This window comes from Dendrobates tinctorius, unplaced genomic scaffold (genome assembly GCF_039654945.1).
Source record: "Dendrobates tinctorius isolate UK_male_01 unplaced genomic scaffold, ASM3965494v1 ptg000125l, whole genome shotgun sequence".
In the NCBI taxonomy this organism is placed as follows: Eukaryota; Metazoa; Chordata; class Amphibia; order Anura; family Dendrobatidae; genus Dendrobates; species Dendrobates tinctorius.
In genome coordinates, this window is record NW_027361793.1 from 14,696,392 (window position 1) to 14,717,047 (window position 20,656).

At 42.0% G+C, this 20,656-nt stretch overlaps 1 protein-coding gene across 9 annotated transcripts in view; it reads left to right on the top strand.

Moving 5' to 3' along the window:
- Positions 1 to 20,656, top strand: part of ADAM23 (ADAM metallopeptidase domain 23) — an 889,186-nt gene that overhangs the window by 311,109 nt on the left and 557,421 nt on the right. For all 9 annotated transcript variants that reach the window (XM_073541893.1, XM_073541894.1, XM_073541897.1 and 6 more), the window contains exon 4: positions 16,045 to 16,108. In XM_073541893.1, the coding sequence (XP_073397994.1) occupies positions 16,045 to 16,108 (64 nt within the window). The remainder of the gene's footprint in view (positions 1 to 16,044; positions 16,109 to 20,656) is intronic.

A 20,656-nucleotide genomic window follows, 5' to 3' on the forward strand; every position in this document is an offset into this window, starting at 1 on the left:
AGAGGTGCAGAAAGATCTGAAGAATTTAATCAGGCAGGGAAAGGCTAATTATAAGAGAAAGATTGAACTGAAATTGTCACAGAAAAGGATTCATGAAGTCTGGGAGAGTCTAATGTCTATATCTGGGCATAGACAGACTGTCTCCAGGATGGTTGTAGATAAAGAGGGGCTTAATGAACTTAATCTATTCTTTAACAGATTTAATCACACCTGGCTGCTCCTGCCCCTGCATACCATTCACACCTCTCTGCTACAATAACCTCACCCCCTGCTGCAACTTGTCAACTGAGCCAGGGTCTGTTCTTCACAAGTACCCAGGTTGCAAAAGAACTGGATAAGATCAAAGTTTTGAAGGCTGCAGGTCCTGACGGCATCAGTGCAAGGCTAATCAAAACCTGCGGGCACTAGAGTGAGATCATTACATATCTGTTCAATATGAGCCTGAGAATAGGTATAGTACCACAACTGTGGAAATTATCGTGTGTGGTACCAGTTCCGAAGAAACCTTATCCGAAAGACCTTAATGACTATAGACCTGTAGCATTGACTTCACACCTGATGAAGCTACTAGAGAGATTGGTTCTCACATGTCTCCGTCCTCTAGTGAGCTCGGATATGGACCCTCTCCAGTTTGCCTACAGGCCGGGCATTGGTGTGGATGATGCCATTATCCACCTTCTAGATAGGACTCTCTCTCACCTGGAGAAACCTGGGAACACTGTAAGAATAATGTTCTTCGATTTCTCTAGTGCTTTTAATACCATACAGCCAGGTCTACTGAGAGACAAGCTGGGCCTTGTTGGCATGAACCTCCAACTCTCCACCTGGATCCTTAACTACCTCACAAACCGACCTCAGTTTGTAAGGGTTCGGGACAGTGTGTCAGACACGATGATCTGCAATACAGGAGCACCTCAAGGTACAGTTCTGGCCCCTTTTCTCTTCACACTGTACACTGCGGAGTTTAAGTGCAACTCATCTAGCTGCTACTTCCAGAAGTATTCTGATGACTCTGCAATAGTAGGTCTCATCACAGGAGGAGATGAAAGAGAGTACAGAGATACTAACCAAGCTTTTGTGGAGTGGTGTCAGAGGAACCACCTTAGGATTAATTCTGGGAAGACCAAGGAATTGGTGGTGGACTTTCGCAAGGGAAAAAATCCACCAGTGGTGGTGAATATTCAGGGAAATGACATTGAGATAGTCGACACCTATAAGTACCTTGGTGTGATCCTCAAAAATAAGCTTGACTGGGCCCATCACTTGGATGCAGTGTACAGGAAGGGCCAAAGCAGGCTTTATCTGCTCAGAAGGCTGAGAGCCTTCGGAAATAGAGGGGCACTCCTTGCATCCTTCTTCAACTCTGTTGTGGCATCAGTCATTTTCTTTGGTGTGGCGTGCTGGGGTAGTGGCATATCAACCAGGGACAGGAATAGACTGGACAAACTGATTAGAAGGGCCAGCTCTGTCCTGGGATGCCCCCTTGATCCAGTTCAGGAAGTAGGCGACAGGAGGATACTGGCCAAGGTGAGCTACATGGTGCAGAATGATTCCCATCCCATGCATGTGACCGTGACAAAGATGTGCAGTACTGTCAGTGACCGGCTACTTCATCCTAAATGTGAGAGGGAGCGCTATCGAAAGTCCTTCCTTCCTGCTGCAGTTAGGCTGTATAATCAGCACTGTCCAAAGCGGAGAACGACCCAAACAGTGAACTGATAGATCCAAAGTTGTGATAGTCCAGTTATATCTTTTTTTTCGTATATGTACCTACCTACTGTCAATGTAATGCCTTTATGCATCTGTATCTGTATTTGTTCCTGCCTTGCTGCTGTAATGCTCTGAATTTCCCCATGGTGGGACGATTAAAGGATTATCTTATCTTATCTTATAATGGTTGACTATGGGATGGAGGATGTGTGATGGGTATATGGACACTGGACTATGGGATGGAGGATATGTATGACGGGTATATGGGCATGGGACTATGGGATGGAGGATGTGTGATGGGTATATGGGCACTGGACTATGGGATGGAGCATATGTATGATGGGTATATGGGCACGGGACTATGGGATGGAGGATGTGTGATGGGCATATGGGCACTGGACTATGGGATGGAGGATATGTATGATGGGTATATGGGCACGGGACTATGGGATGGAGGATGTGTGATGGGCATATGGGCACTGGACTATGGGATGGAGGATATGTATGACGGGTATATGGGCACGGGACTATGGGATGGAGGATATGTATGATGGGTATATGGGATGGTGGATATGTATGATGGGTATATGGGCATGGGACTATGGGATGGAGGATAATTATAATTTGTTATAACTAACCACAGTCAGTTACTATGCCCGGGCAGCGCCCCTATCTACATACTGGGGAAACTGTGTGCGTGTCAAGCCCCGCCCCTCATTATGATGTCACAATGGTTGCCATGTGGACGCTGATGTCATCATTGGTTGCAAGCCCCGCCGCTCATTATGATGTCATAATGGTTGAATATAGGATGTAGGATGTGTGATGGGTATATGGGCACTGGACTATGGGATGGCGGATATGTATGATGGGTATATGGGCACTGGACTATGGGATGGAGGATATGTATGACGGGTATATGGGCACGGGACTATGGGATGGAGGATATGTATGACAGGTATATGGGCACTGGACTATGAGATGAAGGATGTGTGATGGGTATATGTGCACTCGACTATGGGATGGAGAATATGTATGATGGGTATATGGGCACAGGACTATGGGATGGAGGATATGTATGATGGGTATATGGGCACGGGACTATGGGATGGAGGATGTATGATGGGTATATGGGCATGGGACTATGGGATGGAGGATGAGTGATGGGTATATGGACACTGGACTATGAGATGAAGGATGTGTGATGGGTATATGGGCATTTGACTATGGTATGGAGGATATGTATGATGGGTATATGGGCACAGGCCTATGGGATGGTGGATATGTATGATGAGTATATGGGCACGGGACTATGGGATGGAGGATGTGTGATGGGTATATGGGCACTGGACTATGGTATGGCGGATATGTATGACGGGTATATGGGCATGGGACTATGGGATGGCGGATATGTATGATGGGTATATGGGCACGGGGCTATGGGACGGAGGATATGTATGATGGGTATATGGGCATGGGACTATGAGATGAAGGATGTGTGATGGGTATATGGGCACTCGACTATGGGATGGCGAGTATGTATGATGGGTATATGGGCATGGGACTAGGGATGGAGAATTTGTATAATGGGTATATGGGCATGGGACTATGGGATGGAGGATGTGTGATGGGTATATGGGCACTAGACTATGGGATGGAGGATATGTATGATGGGTATATGGGCACGGGCCTAAGGGATGGTGGATATGTATGATGGGTATATGGGCACGGGACTATGGGATGGAGGATAATTATAATTTGCTATAACTAACCACAGTTAGTTACTATGCCCGGGCAGCGCCGGGCTCTTCAGCTAGTATTAATATAAAACTGATTAGTTGTGGTGCGGAGGGTGGGACCAACTTTAGGACCCCCTTAAATCCCAAAATAGTCACTCTACATTAAGGCTATGTGCTCACGTAGCGTTTTCCATGCAGAATATTCCTGAGCGGAAACACACACCCTCCTCCCAGGAAAACGCATGCGTTTTATGAAGCACATTTGTAAGCGCTTTTGACGCTTTTGTTAAGCGTTTTCCTATGCGTTTTTGCTATACAATTGAATGTATGCGGAAACGTGTGCGTTTCCGCAAAATTATTGAACATGCTGCGTTTTTTCCCGCTTAGCGTTTCCGCAGCGGAAAAAATGCACCATTAGCACAACATGTGCATTTTCCATTATATTACATTGGATGCTTTTCTTAAGCATTTCCGCAGCAGAAACGCTTGTCTAAAAGCGCTGCGGAAACTCTTTAAAAGCACAACATGGGCACACAGCCTAAAAGTGAGATATATGACTGAACTGCAATACCAGACACAACCCATAGACAAGAGGGCACTAACAAAGCAGAACTTTTCACAATCCCATTAATATGGTGACCTCATATGTGCAGCCACTGGGAATGGGGAACCTGGTATCCTATGGATGATGGGGTCCTTAAGCCTCCTGCATGACCTAATATTAGCTCAATTATTGATCAAATCTAGCATCACAAATTAGGATTTAGTTCAGAAATAGCCACAAGATGTTCTGCAGCAGCTTGCACATGCAAACCAAACCATATCACTAAGCAGAGGACATGGAGCATAGTCCTAATACTCCAAAACTTTACCTACAACCTCTTCAACTTATGGGAATATTTGCTGAATATGTCAATATTGGCCAAGATGTTCTGCAGCAGCTTCCACCTTTACAAAACACACACTGCATCATCAGGTTGAGTTGAGGCCAGGCCTAAGGGTATGTGCACACGTAGTGAAATCTGCTGCGTTTCCGCAGCGGTTTTGGCTCTGCGGAAACGCAGCAGATTCTGCTGCGTTGTACAGTACCTTTATTTTCAACTAGCTGAAGAGCCCGGCGCTGCCCGGGCATAGTAACTAACTGTGGTTAGTTATAACAAATTATAATTATCCTCCATCCCATAGTCCCGTGCCCATATACCCATCATACATATCCTCCATCCCATAGTCCCGTGCCCATATACCCATCACACATCCTCCATCCCATAGTCCCGTGCCCATATACCCGTCATACATATCCACCATCCCATAGTCCCGTGCCCATATACCCGTCATGCATATCCTCCATCCCATAGTCGAGTGTCCATATACCCATCATACATCCTTCATCACATAGTCCCATGCCCATATACCCATCATACATATCCTCCATCCCATAGTCCCATGCCTATATACCCATCATACATATCCTCCATCCCATAGTCCCGTGCCCATATACCCATCATACATATCCGCCATCCCATAGTCCCGTGCCCATATACCCATCATACATATCCTCCATCCCATAGTCCCGTGCCCATATACCCATCATACATATCCGCCATCCCATAGTCCCGTGCCCATATATCCGTCATACATATCCTCCATCCCATATACCCATCACACATCCTCCATCCCATAGTCCCGTGCCCATATACCCGTCATACATATCCTCCATCCCATAGTCCAGTGCCCATATACCCATGACACATCCTCCATCCCATAGTCAACCATTATGACATCATAATGAGCGGCGGCGGGGCTTGCAACCTATGATGACATCAGCGTCACCATGGCAACCATTGTGACATCATAATGAGGGGAGGGGCTTGATACGCACACACTGTTTCCCCAGTATGCAAATAGGGGCATTATGACATCATAATGAGGTGCGGGGCTTGACGCGCACACACTTTTTCCCCCAGTATGTAGATAGGGGCAAAATTGTTTGGTGAATTGGAACGCGCGGGGTTAAAATTTCACCTCACAACATAGCTTAGGACGCTCTCGGGGTCCAGACGTGTGACTGTGCCAAATTTTGTAGCTGTAGCTGCGACGGTGCGGATGCTTATCCCGGGCATACACACATACATACACACATACATACACACATACATACATACACACTTTGAGCTTTATATATTAGATGGAAAAAAAAAACGCAGTGCACATGCTGCGGATTTTTCCGCGCGGTTTTGCTGCGGTTTACAATCCGCAGCATGTCAATTGTTTGGTGCAGAAACGCTGCAGTTTTACACCTCATCCATTATGAGGTGTAAAACCGCATGGCAAAACCGCAGACAAAGCCGCAGATAAACCGCAGGACTTTAGTCCTGCAGATTTACCTGCGGTTTTCTCTCCAAAATCCGCACACCCAAAAAACTACGTATGCACATACCCTTATTTATAGTCCTACTTGGTAAATTACGGCATCATTTCTATCTACAAACTGTAATTGTTCAACTTCTATGGGACTACAAGTCCCAGTACATCAAACACTACATGTGGCCAAGATGTTCTGCAGCAGCCACTCATCTACATTTACCAGCTTACCAGCATGTCATAAAAAACTTGTCAACTAGACACAGGTTGCAAACCTCATAAAGTGCAACCTTGTCAAGATGTTCTGCAGCAGCAACGCAAGGTAACAATTTGTAGCAGTCCACAAGTTACTGTTGTGGGACTATAATCCCCAGCAGGTTTTAGGTAAAGAGTAATAAGCTGTAGCTGCTGAAGAGTAGAAGTGCCTGTGGACTGCAAATCCCAGGATATCATAGCTTCACTAGATGCATAGTTTGGAGCTAACCATAGTGACCCTTGGAAGATGTTCTGCAGCAGCAGCAAGGTAGTAGTACTTACACAGCTCTGCCAGAATGTCTCCTCCAGGAGTTCCTGCTAGAACATGGTCCTCAGGGAAGGTGTGGGGGTCTCTCTCTAGGTGCCCGGAGGTCCCCTGTCCTGCTCTCAGCTCTCTCGCTTCACACCGTCACCTGGAGGCTTCAGACAGCGTTCAGAGGCGTGTTTACATAGCACGCTGTACATGACAGCCTCTGAACCCTGTCTGAACTCCAGCACGCTGCTGGGTGCCATAGCAACGCCAGGGGTCTCAGCCTGCTCTGCAGTGTCCCGCCCGCCCCCTGTCAGCTGTGTGTGGCCGCCTGGCCGGCCGGCTGCTCTCAAAGTCCTACTTTCACTGTGCGCCCCTGCTTCTAGGGGGGGCAGCTGCCCCACGATGGGTAGTACGCCCATAGCTGGGACTGGGAGTTCTAATTCTCCCTGTGCCTCTGTTGCATAGCACTTATCTGACTGCAGGGGGCGGCGCCGCGCTGCCGCCCCCTCCTGAGTGTGGCCTGAGCTCACTTCTCAACTTGGTTCATGGATGATGCAGCCCTGCCCTTCATGACCCAGCCTATTTTGACCTTAATGACCTGGCCAATTTTTGCAATTCTGACCAGTGTCCCTTTATGAGGTAATAACTCAAAAACGCTTCAACGGATCCTAGCGATTCTGAGATTGTTTTTTCATGACATATTGGGCTTCATGATAGTGGTAAATTTAGGTCAATTATTTTTGCGTTTATTTGTGAAAAAAATGGAAATTTGGCGAAGATTTTGAAAATTTCACAATTTTCAAATTTTTAATTTTTATTCTGTTAAACCAGAGAGGTATGTGACACAAAATAGTTACTAAATAACATTTTCCACATGTCTACTTTACATCAGCACAATTTTGGAAACAACATTTTTTTTGTTAGGGAGTTATAAGGGTTAAAAGTTGACCAGCGATTTCTCATTTTTACAACAAAATTTACAAAACCATTTTTTTATTTTTTTTAGGGACCACCTCACATTTGAAGTCACTTTGAGGGGTCTATATGGCAGAAAATACCCAAATGTGACACCATTCTAAAAACTGCACCCCTCAAGCTACTCAAACCTACATTCGAGAAGATTATTAACCCTTCAGGTGCTTCACAGGAACTAAAGCAACGTGGAAGCAAAAAATGGATGTTTTCATTTTTCCAACAACAATTTTCTTTTAGCATCAATTTTTTCATTTTCTCGTGGGTAACAGGATAAAATGGATCATAAAATTTGTTAGGCAATTTCTCCTGAGTACATCGATACCTCATAAATGGTCATAAACCACTGTTTGGGCGCACGGCAGGGCTCAGAAAGGAAGGAGCGCCATTTGACTTTTTGAATGGAAAATATGCTGGAATATTTAGCGTTTGCCATGTCGCGTTTGGAGAGCCCCTGTGCGCCTAAACATTGGAGCTCCCCTAAGTGACCCCATTTTGGAAACTAGACCCTCCAAGGAACTTATCTAGATGCATAATGAGCAATTTGAACCCCCAGGTGCTTCACAAATTGATCCGTAAAATAAAAGTACTTTTTTTCACAAAAATTTTCTTTTAACCTCAGTTTTTTCATTTTCACATGGGCAACAGGATAAAATCGATCCTAAAATTTGTTGGGCAATTTCTCCTGAGTGCACCGATACCTCATATGTGGTCATAAACCACTGTTTGGGCGCACAGCAGGGCCCGGAAGGGAAGGAGCGCCATTTGACTAATTGAATGAAAAATTAGCTCCAATCGTTAGCGGACACCATGTCGTGATTGGAGAGCCCCTGTGTGCCTAAACATTAGAGCTCCCCCACAAGTGACCCCATTTTGGAAACTAGACCCCCTAAGGAACTTATCTAGATGTGTGGTGAGCACTCTGAACCCCCAAGTGCTTCACAGAAGTTTATAACGCAGAACCGTGAAAATAAAAAATATTTTTTTTCCCTCAAAATTGATTTTTAGCCCACTATTTTTTATTTTCACAAGGGTAATAAGATAAATTGGACCCCAAAAGTTGTTGTCCAGTTTGTCCTGAGTACGCTGGTACCCCATGAGTGGGGGGGACCACTGTTTGGGCACACGTTGGGGCTCGGAAGGGAAGTAGTGATGTTTTGAAATATCGACTTGATGGAATGGTCTGCGGGCGTCATGTTACGTTTGCAGAGCCCCGATGTACCGAAACAGTGGAAACCCCCCACAAATGACCCTATTTTGGAAACTAGACCCCCTAAGGAAATTATCTAGATGTGTGGTGAGCACGTTGAACCCCCAAGTGCTTCACAGAACTGTATAACGCAGAACCGTGAAAATAAAAAATATTTTTTTTCCTTCAAAAAATAATTTTTAGCCCACTATTTTTTATTTTCACAAGGGTAATAAGATAAATTGGACCCCAAAAGTTGTTGTCCAGTTTGTCCTGAGTACACTGGTGATCAAAATAAAAAAAAATGAATCTGCCGCCGGGAAATGCCGGCGGGCGCACTTCGCATGCGCCCGCCATTTTCCAAGATAGCGGTGCCCATAGACCGGGACGGCCGGACGGCGGGACACCGGGACGGCCAGGGGGGGTAAGTGAGTATCGTGGGGGGATCGGAAGGTGGGGGGGAGCGGAGGGAAGGGGGAGGGGGGCAGATTGTGACAGCGGCGGCCAATTGCCGCCGTCAGTCGGCGGGGGGGTTAACTTTGTGTCTCCAGCCATGTCTGATTCTATTTCAGCATCTGCCATGGCTGGATTGTAATATTTCATCAATTTTCATTGATGAAATATTACTATCGCTCTGATTGGCTGTTTCACTTTTAACAGGCAACCAGAGTGATCGTAGCCACGTGGGGGTGAAGCCACGCCCCCTGTGGTGAAGAACAAAGCCCCCTGTATCTGCGGGTCGGGTGACCTTTCAGTGACCCCGGTCACCCGACCCGCAGGGGGGCTTTAAAGTCATGATGCCACATAGGCGTCATGGGTCGTTTTGGCACAACTTTTCATGACGCCTATGTGGCATCAAAGGTCGTGAAGGGGTTAAGGAAACTCATATTCAATTTCTACGACTCAGCTATTAGATCGGCAAAATGCAAGCATTACTTATCTATAAATCGCCCTTCAAAATACATGTCAAACAGAATTAAGAATATACGGAAATGGAATAGAATTGACACTATAGCTTCCTCTAATGGTACATCTCTGGTCCACCCTAAAGATATTGTAAAGGCTTTTGCCGATTATTACAAAAATCTGTATAATATTAATCAAGATAACCCTAATTTGCAGCCACCTACCTCAGAGATTGGATCATTCCTTTCCAGCATGAACCTTCCAAAACTCAACTCTGAAGACTTATCTTTTTTGTCTTCTCCCTTCACTGAACAAGAAGTCCTGGAAACTATAAAAAAAACTTAGAAAATTTAAATCACCCGGACCAGACGGGTTTAGTAATGATTATTTCAAGTCTTTTAGTAATTTATTGGCCCCTCACCTTGTAAAAGTATTTAATTCAGCTCTCCAATCAGGTCAATTTCCCAAAGAGATGCTGGAAGCGACCATTGTCGTTATCCCTAAACCAAATTCTGACACTAGCCAAGTTTTTAATTATAGACCTATATCCCTCATCAACACAGACGTAAAAATTTACGCAAAAATCTTGGCTAATAGACTAAATCAATTTCTCCCGACACTAATTTCCAACGATTAGATAGGCTTCATTAAAGGAAGACAATCCATAGATGGTATGAGAAGGCTCATTAACATAATTAAGCTCATTTCCTCGTAAAACCTCAAAGCCACTGTTATCTCTCTTGATGCTGAGAAAGTGTTTGACCGCCTTAATTGGTCTTATCTCGAAGCGACTCTCAAAAAATTTGGAATTAATTCTCGACTCACGGGAGGTATTATGGCTTTGTACTTCGGCCCTGGGGCGAGGGTATATTCCAACAATCATCTTTCCCCTACGTTTAATATAGCTAATGGGACTAGACAGGGCTGCCCCTTGTCACCATTGCTTTTCACATTGGCCAATGAACCTCTGGCCCAATTAATCAGGAATAGTACAAAGATCTCAGGAGTTAAAACCTTGCATAGAGATTTTAAAATAGCGTTATATGCAGATGATATAATTCTTACCCTTACCGATCCAAGCAACTCTATCACTGCCTTACAAACTCTAATCCAGACTTTTTCCAAGGTCTCTTATTTTAAAATAAGCGACTCTAAATCCAAAATACTTGGTTTTAACCTGGGAATATAGACCAAGGAAAAATTGAGGGCCTCTCACCTTGGGGTTGGGCTACTGATGGGCTGACATACCTAGGCCTAAAATTTGTCAAAAATATAAACTCTCTTATAAAATTAAACTTAGAGATTCTTACCAAAAAGCTTTTTAATGAATTTCGTATATCTAGAGATGATTGACTCTCTTGGTAGGGAAGAATCATGATGGTTAAATCATACATCTTCCCAAAAATCCTATATCTACTTCGCTCTCTTCCTTTAAAAGTTCCCACTTCTTCTCTTACAAATCTCCAAGCCTCATTGAATTCCTTTATATGGAATAACAAAAGACCCAGAATAGCATAAAACATTCTCTACAATCATAAATCTTATGGTGGAGCTGGTTCCCCAAATATCACGGCTTATTACACTGCAAATTTAGTCAAACAAAGCGCATTCTGGTGGCCACATGATAAGACACCAGCTTGGCATGAACTAGAATTGTCTTTTAACAATTATAAACCTCTTCACCTACTAATTCTGAACCAACTCCTTCATAAAAAATTAATTGAAAACTCTCATCCAATTTTTCAAGCTATTTCTGAAGCTTGGAAAAAATGTTCTGTTCCAAAAAGAGGCTCTAATAAAGAAGTTACATTAAAAAATTTGACCTTATCAGTTATTTTTCAAGCATCCAATCAGACTATTGACCCCGTTTGGTCTGCACATGGTATCAAAAGACTCAAAGATTTATATGATGGTGCTCTTTGTACACCTTATAACAAACTCAAGAATAGTAACATAGTTTTGAAGGCTGAAGGAAGACCTTATGTCCATCTAGTTCAGCCTATTTTTAGTGCAGCTGTTCTGCATTGTTGATCCTGGGGAAGGCAAAAAATCCACAGTAGAAGCCAATTTTCTCCATAGGGAAAAAAAAATTCCTTCCCCTTAGCTGGGTCAACCTATAATATTATGTTATTCATAACCTTCTATACTGTTACTCACAAGAAAAGCATCCATTCCTTTCTTAAATTCATTCAGTGAGTTGGCCATCTCCACTTCCTCAGGAACAGAATTCCATAGCCTCACTGCTCTTACCGTGAAGATTTCAATCTACTACTCCTGCTTTCTTACAATATGTCATCCTTAAAGACAAACTCCATGAGTTCCTTGCTATTTCACCAAGAATTTCTGAACCAGCAGTTAATCTTATTTGTAATATAGACCATAATATTTTCTGGAGTTTTGAGTATACTTACAAGTGGTGTAATAATAGCTTTGCAGTGGTCAAGACTCAAAATATTATCAAATGAGAAAACGAATTACATACAATAATTGACCCTCCTGACCTTGAACAGGCATGCTCCCTCTCGTACGTCTCTACCATTTCCTTATCACTACAAGAGACCCACTTCAAACTTTTGACAAGATGGTATTATACCCCTGTAAAGGTACTGTCACACTAAGCGATATCGCTAGCAATATCGCTGCAACTCGTGACGTTATAGCGATATTGCTAGTGATATCGCTGTGTCTGATACTTACCTACAACCCGCTCCCCCGCTGGTAATCGCTGATCGCGCGAGAACGTCCAGGACTGTTTCTTGTCGTCAGCTTCCTGCGGCGCTTCCTGCTGTGACTACGAGCGACGCGTGGAGCCGGGCGGGAGGACGCAGGATCGCCTGGTGTGACAGGTAAGTAGCGACCCCCGTCCCCAGCGATGTCGCTAGTGAGATCTGCCTGTGTGGCAGCTCACTAGCGACCACTTAGCGATGTACCAGCGATCCTGACCGCGTCATATCGCTGGTCGGGATCGCTGGTACATCGCTAAGTGTGACAGTACCTTAAGACTCCATAGAATCAACCCTGGCAATTCTCCGCTCTGTTGGAGGGGTTGTGGAAGGCCAGGAAATATTTTGCATATATTTTTGCAATGTCCCAAAATTGTTCCCTTTTGGAGAAAGGTTTCAAATCTTATCGATTTTATCTTAGGAACACGACTTATTTTGTCTCCTCGTCTGGCCCTTCTTTCTCTAGACAAAATTGACCCTACTAACAGGCTGTTGATTATGCACATTTTCTTAGTTTCCAAACACAATATCGCTTTCCTTTGGAAAAATCCAAAACCTCCACAAATTAACGATATTATAGACAAAATTAGCCTTCATCATTCCTTTGAACTGAAATTTGCACATATGCATGATCAATTTGCCAAACATGCTGGGAAATGGTCTAGATGGCTGGAGCTGTTCTCTTAAGGTACTGTCACACTAAGCGATATCGCTAGCAATATTGCTATAACTTGTGACGTTATAGCGATATTGCTAGCAATATCGCTGTGTGTGATACTTACCTACGACCGGCTCCCCCGCTGGTTATCGCTGATCGCGCGTGAACAGGCTGGACTGTTTCTCGTCATCAGCTTCCTGCGGCGCTTCCTGTGGAGAGACGAGCGACGAGCGTGGAGCTGGGCGGGAGGACGCAGGATCGCCTAGTGTGACAGGTAAGTAGCGACCCCCGTCCCCTGCGATGTCGCTGGTGAGATCTGCCTGTGTGGCAGCTCACTAGCAACCACTTAGCGATGTACCAGCGATCCTGATCTCGTCATATCGCTGGTCGGGATCGCTGGTACATCGCTATGTGTGACAGTACCTTTAAGGTCTTCAACCAGAGTGCGCCTGCCTAGGCCCCTTTGGGGTTAGGTCTTTGGCTTGGAGCAAATTTAATATATTATATGCTTAAATACTTACCTTTGTAATAGTTCATTGTATAATATGCTTCTGCATTAACATGTTACATTTTATGTATTCTTTACATTTGGACATTGTTGTCCTTCCTCTTTTCCTTCTTTTCCTTTTCATCTTTCCTTCCCTCCCCTACACCTTTTTCCCCATTTATTAAAACTCCAATAAAACATTTGGATAACAATTATTTGCCATTACAGTCACCAGACCACATCATTAATCTCTTAGCCTCATTGTATATATGTATGCCACTTTGTATGTACAGCGGGTGAAATAAGTATTGAACACGTCTCCAAGTTTCTAAGTAAATCTGTTTCTAAAGGTGCTATTGAGATTAAATTCTCACCAGATGTTGGTAACAACCCATCTAATCCACACAATAAAATTTCAGTAAGCGTGTTCAATACTTTTTCCCTGTGTCATTTGTCAATATTCCACATAATTTCATTTATGGACATCTACAGTATGGTGTGATTTCCTTCCCTGTGTAGATTGAATGGGTCGTTACCGACATCTGGTGAGAATTTCATCTCAATAGCACCTTTAGAAACAAATTTACTTAGAAAATTGGTGACATGTTCAATACTTATTTCACCCACTGTATGTGTTTCCAGACTGTGATCCAAGACAAGACTTTTGGTAAGATAACATTTCAGTAAAGCTGCTCAACTCATTTATATTCCTGCAAAACTCTTTTAAACGTATAACTTATCTGATCCGCACTTAATCTCTGGTTAATAACCATTGAAGTATATGCTTTATTGTTAGGTAAAAATACCATTACAATTAGATGGGATGTACTGAAAGCTAAAATGGGAACAAGGATTGTCTAATTATTGAAGCCAATATTTCTAAAAACTTGTGTCCAATAGTAATAATAATAATTCACTGAGCTGTGAGAGCTGAAGAGCTGAATGGTTACTGTTTTAATTCTGCTCCCATCCAATGGATGCTTTGTAGATTGCATCTGTTTTGTAGAGACTGTAGCTGATGAGCAGAGGTACAGGTTAGGAACAGTGCTCAGGGTATGTACAAACTTAGTGCAAAATGTTACAAAATTAGGAAATATTTATTGAAACAAATTAATTTTTTCAGTAGACCCAAAGTGCTAAAAATATCTATGTACCACTATATCTATTTTTCATATTATTTTAAGGGTTTATCTGATTTTAAAATCTAGTGCCACCTATTGGAGTCAATATTGACCCATTAAAGAGCCTTGCCACATGACTCAAGATAGGAAGTCAGACCACAAACTACATTTGCTGACATATGTTTTAGGGTTTTTGCCCCTCATCAGTAAAAAACCCAGAGTACTAACTCGGCTCTATCCAGAAGGAGAAATATTATCCCTCGTCCCAGTGTAAAAGGACTCTCATCCAGGCAAGCAGTTCTATTGTTTTACACTGATAAGGGGCAAAAAAATCCCTAAAATACATGTCTGCAATGTAGTTTCTGGTTTGTTTTACTATCCTAAGTGATTTAGCAAGGCCATATTGACATGTAGGATTACTACCTCCAATATGTGCCGCTATTGTTCCTGTCCCCATCCTCTTTAAAAAGGCTATTTGCATATTTCAAGGAAACATTGCATGGACTATAAGTCTCCCTATGCAATTTTGGTACTCTCCACAAAGTGACCGTTTACCCGACAGGCTAAGTGCACATGACATCTTTTTCTGGTGGATTTTGCCGGGAGCCCGGGTGGAACAGCACTACAACAATGCCCAAAAGAATGAATATATGCACAGCAATGTAAAAATCAGTTGCTGCACAAATGTTCCATTTTTGTTTGCTTCTATTAACTGTTTTGAAAGTGTGAAGCAGTTAAAACAAGTGACCTGACCATTCTTCAGGCTACAAGCGCCGAGTGCACATACCCGTTAGAAACCCTGGTTTTATAACATGTACTTAAAAGGGATTTTTGGCACAATAGAGATGGTCTTTCATTCAGCCATCTACTAACCAGAAGACAGTGTTTCCAGCTCCTAGAGACTCCGCGCATCTGTGCTTTATACAGACATGCTGTTAATTTGATCTGTGTACTGCTTCACTGCCCACGTCCTGGCGGTGCTGGGAAAGTGAAAAGTTCCTCCTGTCCTGCTGCAGATTCTCTCATTTAGTACAACTGGCTACTGGCAGTCTTCACATGGGGATGGACTCCCTGGGATCAGATTATGTTGTGAGATCCATATAAAAGCAATGCTTTGTCAGAAAAAAGAAAAATCAGGAAATGTGTGCTAGCGTTTGTGATTTTTTTTTTGACAATTTAGCAATTGAAAAAGAAAGTTGCTGTCATAAACAATTACGTTACGTGCACACAGGGAATTGTGGAGCATCTGCCACAGAAATTCTAAGGCAAATTCAAAATGGCGAAATCTGAACCAAATTGTGCTGATATCGCTGCGACTTCACCTGCACAAGTGCTGTGGGTATAAAGCCAAGGTCACCCTTTGCATTCTGAATCCTTGGTGAAAATGTGCAGTTTAAATAGTGCAGATGCTAATTCCGTAGTGCTAACTACCGTAATCTTACACTATTGGTTTTCTCTGTCCCACACAAATGACATTGAATACAATCTCATCCATTACAGTGGTACTGTAATGCAGAATGGGTTATTTTTTTGAAATTCTGGAAGGAAAACCTTCTGAAATACTTCCTGTGTGCATATACCCCAATGGCTCTTTTTTGGAAAGATTGTACATTGTGTGGAGTCAATACAACTATTGTAAATTTACATACATATCACTTTCTTTCTTGCAGTGGCTTGTTGTCTTCAAATTACGTGGAGATTGAGTTCAATGACGGAAAAGCAAGGCTAAATAAGGTAATGCAACAACATTGTATTGGATTTAGAAAACAATGGCTGCAAGTATTACTAATAGTACATGTGTATACTAATCACAGGTATGCAAATTTGGGTTCATGAAAATTGTTTCAAATCCAGTGACTAGAGCTGAGCGACTTTGGCTGGATCGGGTTTCAAGAAGCAAAATTTGTTTCAGATGAAACTGGTTCGACTAGGCCAAAAAAAGTCTGAGTTTCGTCCGAAACCCGACCCCAATGCAAGTCAATGGGAAATAAAAGTCGGCTTTGAGAGAATGACATTCATCCACTCAATGCCGACTTTTATTCCCCATTGACTTGCATTGGGGTCGGGTTTCGGACGAAACTCCGACTTTTTTTGCCCTAGTCGGACCAGTTTCATCTGAAACAAATTTTGTTTCATGAAACCCGATCCGACCAAAGTCGCTCAACTCTACCAGTGACTGATTCTTATTTTTTAATAGGCTCTGATTTAAAAAAAAAAACTTTTATTTTTAACCATGTATTTTGCACAAAATGCGTGTGAAATTACGTACAAGCATGATGAACAAGAAAATATTTATTGTAGCTAAAAATTTACACAATATTATACATAAAAATGTATTTAACATTCATTCTGCAACTTTTTGGAAATAAATTATTGTGCCTTTTCCTTTTCTCTTCAAAGCTTCCCTTGATACTTTTTCTCTTATAGAAGACCTGCAGATCTTCTCTGTGAAGCATCCAGCAGTAGTCCCCCATCATGTTCACATTCCATCTACCACGGTATCGTCGTTCCATTTCCTTGATATCCTGATAAAATCTTTCTCCGTGCGCTTCGTTAACGGCACCAAGGTTTTCAGGAAAGTTCAAATTGGAAAGTAAAAAATGTAACTTCAAATTCATCAGACAACACAAGGCTTTGAAAAGTTTCAACATGTTCTCCACGATGGACTTAAATTTTGGATCTTTGTTGTTATCTAGAAATTTCTTCATGACTTCTATAGAAACTCTTTTAAGACTCCCAAACCCTTTTCTGAAAGCTTTAATTTTTGTTTTGAACACATTGTCCTTCATGAGTTTCTAAATATCCGGACCCACAAAAATGCCTTCCTTCAGTTAAGCTTTGTATAGTTCCTGAAACTTGGTACACATGTACTTAAAAGTCTCTCCTTCTGTAAGTAAAGCTTTAACAAACTGCTTCATCATTTCAAGCTTAATGTGAAGTGGTGGCAGGAGTACTTTAGTGGGATAAGCTAAAATTTCTGCTACTACAGTGGCATGTAAAAGTTTGGGTACCCCTGGTCAAAATTGCTGTTATTGTGAACAGTTAAGCGAGTTGAAGATGAAATGATCTTGAAAAGGCCTAAAGGTAAAGATGACACATTTCCTTTGTGTTTTTGGCAAAAATATATATTTTTATCTATTACATTTTAAAAATGACAAAAAGGAAAATTGACCAATGCAAAAGTTAGTACCCTGTAAACCCTCTTTTGAAAGCATCACAGCTTATAAACACATTTTGTAACCAGACAAGAGTTTTTAAATTGTTGTTTCAGGGATGATCATTCATTCTTCCTTGGAGAATTCTTCCAGTTCTGTGAGATTCCTGGGTTGTCTTGCATGCTTTGCTATTTTGAGGTCTAGTTAATGAACTAAAAAAATATTCAGTCAAGGAATAAACATAAAGTAGTTAACATATATTCCCTTAAAAAAACTTTTAATGTTAAATATTTTTTAAAAAAACACCTTCCCAGTGAAAAAATGGTGAATACCAAAAAATGAAAAAAGACCTATATTAAGATCCTACACCACCCTACAATAGGCCTAATCTGTATCTACCTATCTGTCGAGGTTGGCACCCCAAACAACAAAAAACATAGCCCGATGTACATGATACACCTGTCCCACCTATTGTCAAAAGACCAAACATAAGTCAAATACTAAAGGCATAAACATTGTTGACTTATCATGAGCAGATACACCCCAACGCCTTTACCCACTGTAATGGGTCATCAGGAGGTCTAGAAGATAACGTAGATGCCAAGAATGCCGGATACCATGATGCTGGATAATCCAGGCTATGTTTTTTGGTATGACCTTAACATGATGTGGATTTATTTGTTTATTATCCATGTTTTCATTTTTATTAAGTATACCTACATGAATAACCCTAGGGCATTTCTATTTCTTCATCTCTGCACTATCGATAAATTGTTTTCCCACCTATATTGATAGGGATGGATAGGGGAGTGAGGGGCAGTCCTCGTTGAGTAGGGGCACCAAAAAATAGTTTTTTAGGGTGCTAACCTACACAGATAGGCAGATACAGAATAGGCCTATTGTAGGGTGGTGTAGGATCTTAATATAGGTCTTTTTAAATTTTTGGTATTCACCATTTTTTTACTGGGAAGGTGTTTTTTAAATATTTAATATTTTGAGGTCTAGCCATACATTTTCAATGATGTTCCGATTAGGGGAACCTTATGAGGGCCATTGTAAAACCTTCAGTTTGCTCCTTTTGAGGTAGTCTATTGTGGATTTTGATGTATGTTTAGGATTATTATCCATGTGTAGAAGCCTTCTTCTTTTCAACTTCAGTTTTTTTACAGATGATGTAATGTTTTCATCAAGAATTTGTTGAAATATATTTAAATCCATTATTCCCTCTACCTTTGAAATGTTCTATGTGCCATTGGCTACAACACAACTCCAAAGCATGATTGATCCACCCGTATAGTTGTTGTAATTTTTTTTCCTGAAATTCTGTGCCCTTTTATCTCCACACATACATTTGATCATTGTGGCTAAAGAGTTCTATTTTAACCTCATCGGTCCACAGGACTTGTTTCCAAAATGTATGAGGCTTGTTTAGATGTTCTTTTGCTTACTTCTGTTGCTGAATTTTGTGTTTAGGATCATTATATATTTGTAGAAGCCATCCTCTTTTCAGCTTCAGCTTTTTCAGATGGTGTTATGTTTGCATCAAGAATTTGTTGAAACTTCATTGAATCCATTCTTTCCCCTACCCGTGAATTGTTCCCCTTGCCATTGGTTGCAACACAAAGCATGATTGATCCAACCCCATGCTTAATGGTTGACAAGATGTTCTTTTCCTAAAATTCTGTGCCCTTTTTTTCTCCACACACATCTTTGATCGTTGTGGCTAAAGAATTGTATTATAACCTCATCGGTCCAGAGGACTTGTGTCTCTGAACAGTTGAAAAATGTACCACAATTCCAGAACCTGCAAAGTCTTTAGGCCCCGTTACACACAGCAATATCGTTGGCGAGATCGCTGATTTTATGACACATCAGCGATCTCTCCAGCGATATCGCTGTGTGTTACATCCAGCAGCGACTGCCCCCCCCGCCGGGTATTGCTGATCGTGCTGGATCGTCCTGGGCCGTTTTTTCATCGCTGGTCTCCCGCTGGCCAGCGCACATCGCTGCGTGTGGCAGCGGTAGCCGGTGATCACCGACACTGCACACTGGTATCCAACGTAGACATTGGGTTTCTAAGAGCCGCGCGGCTCTTAGAAACCCGATGTTTACCTTGGAAACCAGTGTTACGCTGGTATCCAACGTAAACATCGGGTTTTAAGAGCCACGCGGCTCTTATATATATATATATATATATTTATATATATAATGTGTGTGTGTGTATATATATATATATATTTGTATATATATACAATATGTGTGTGTACATATATATATATATATATATATATATACTGTATATAATTTGTATTTTGGCCAAAATTTAAAGGAAATGTGTCATCTTTAACTTTAGGCCTTTTAAGGATCATTTCATCTTTATCTTGCTTAACTGTTCACTGTGACACTAATTTTGAACAGGGGTGTCCAGACTTTTACATGTCACTGTATGTTCTTGAGTCCAGGTTGCAAAGATGTTCCTGTTGGCCAACTTTTTTGGCTCCTGTGATGAGTCCTAACCCAGCTGTCCCAATCACACAAAAAAATTGGTGCTTCATGTATCCTCTTTGCTCCCCAAGGAGCAAACAGAGAACTTTCAGATCATATTAACCATCATTGATGTCAAGTTTCTTGAGAAACTTTCTTTTCATGTTCTGAACCTTCTGAATCAGGTGTGTATTCAAATTTCTCTGGAGGTGAAGGGACAGATATTCCTGCACTGTGAGGCACAGGGCAAATCGCTAACGGTAGGTTCATGTATATATAGTTTCCTTCTTATTTTTAAGTTTGAATCCCTCAGCTTTGCATGTACAAAGTTAGCAGTCAACACTCTGAATTTGTGGTTTCCTCTAGAGCATAGGCATATCAAAATGAAAGCTCTCTTTCTTCACTTTAGACCTCTGTTGTAGTTCTTCTGCACAAACAGAACACACTACATGTGGAGCCCAGGACTTGTCCTGATCAAATAGTTTTACATCAAAGTACGCATAATACACTTTTCTAATGAAGTCCGTAATGTTCCTTCATTGTTTTTTCACTAAAAAACAACCGCAAATATAGCGAAAGTTGTTGGGTGAATTGCAATACCTCCTTGTAGCCATTTCGATCATGTTGTTAGAAACAGAAGCTT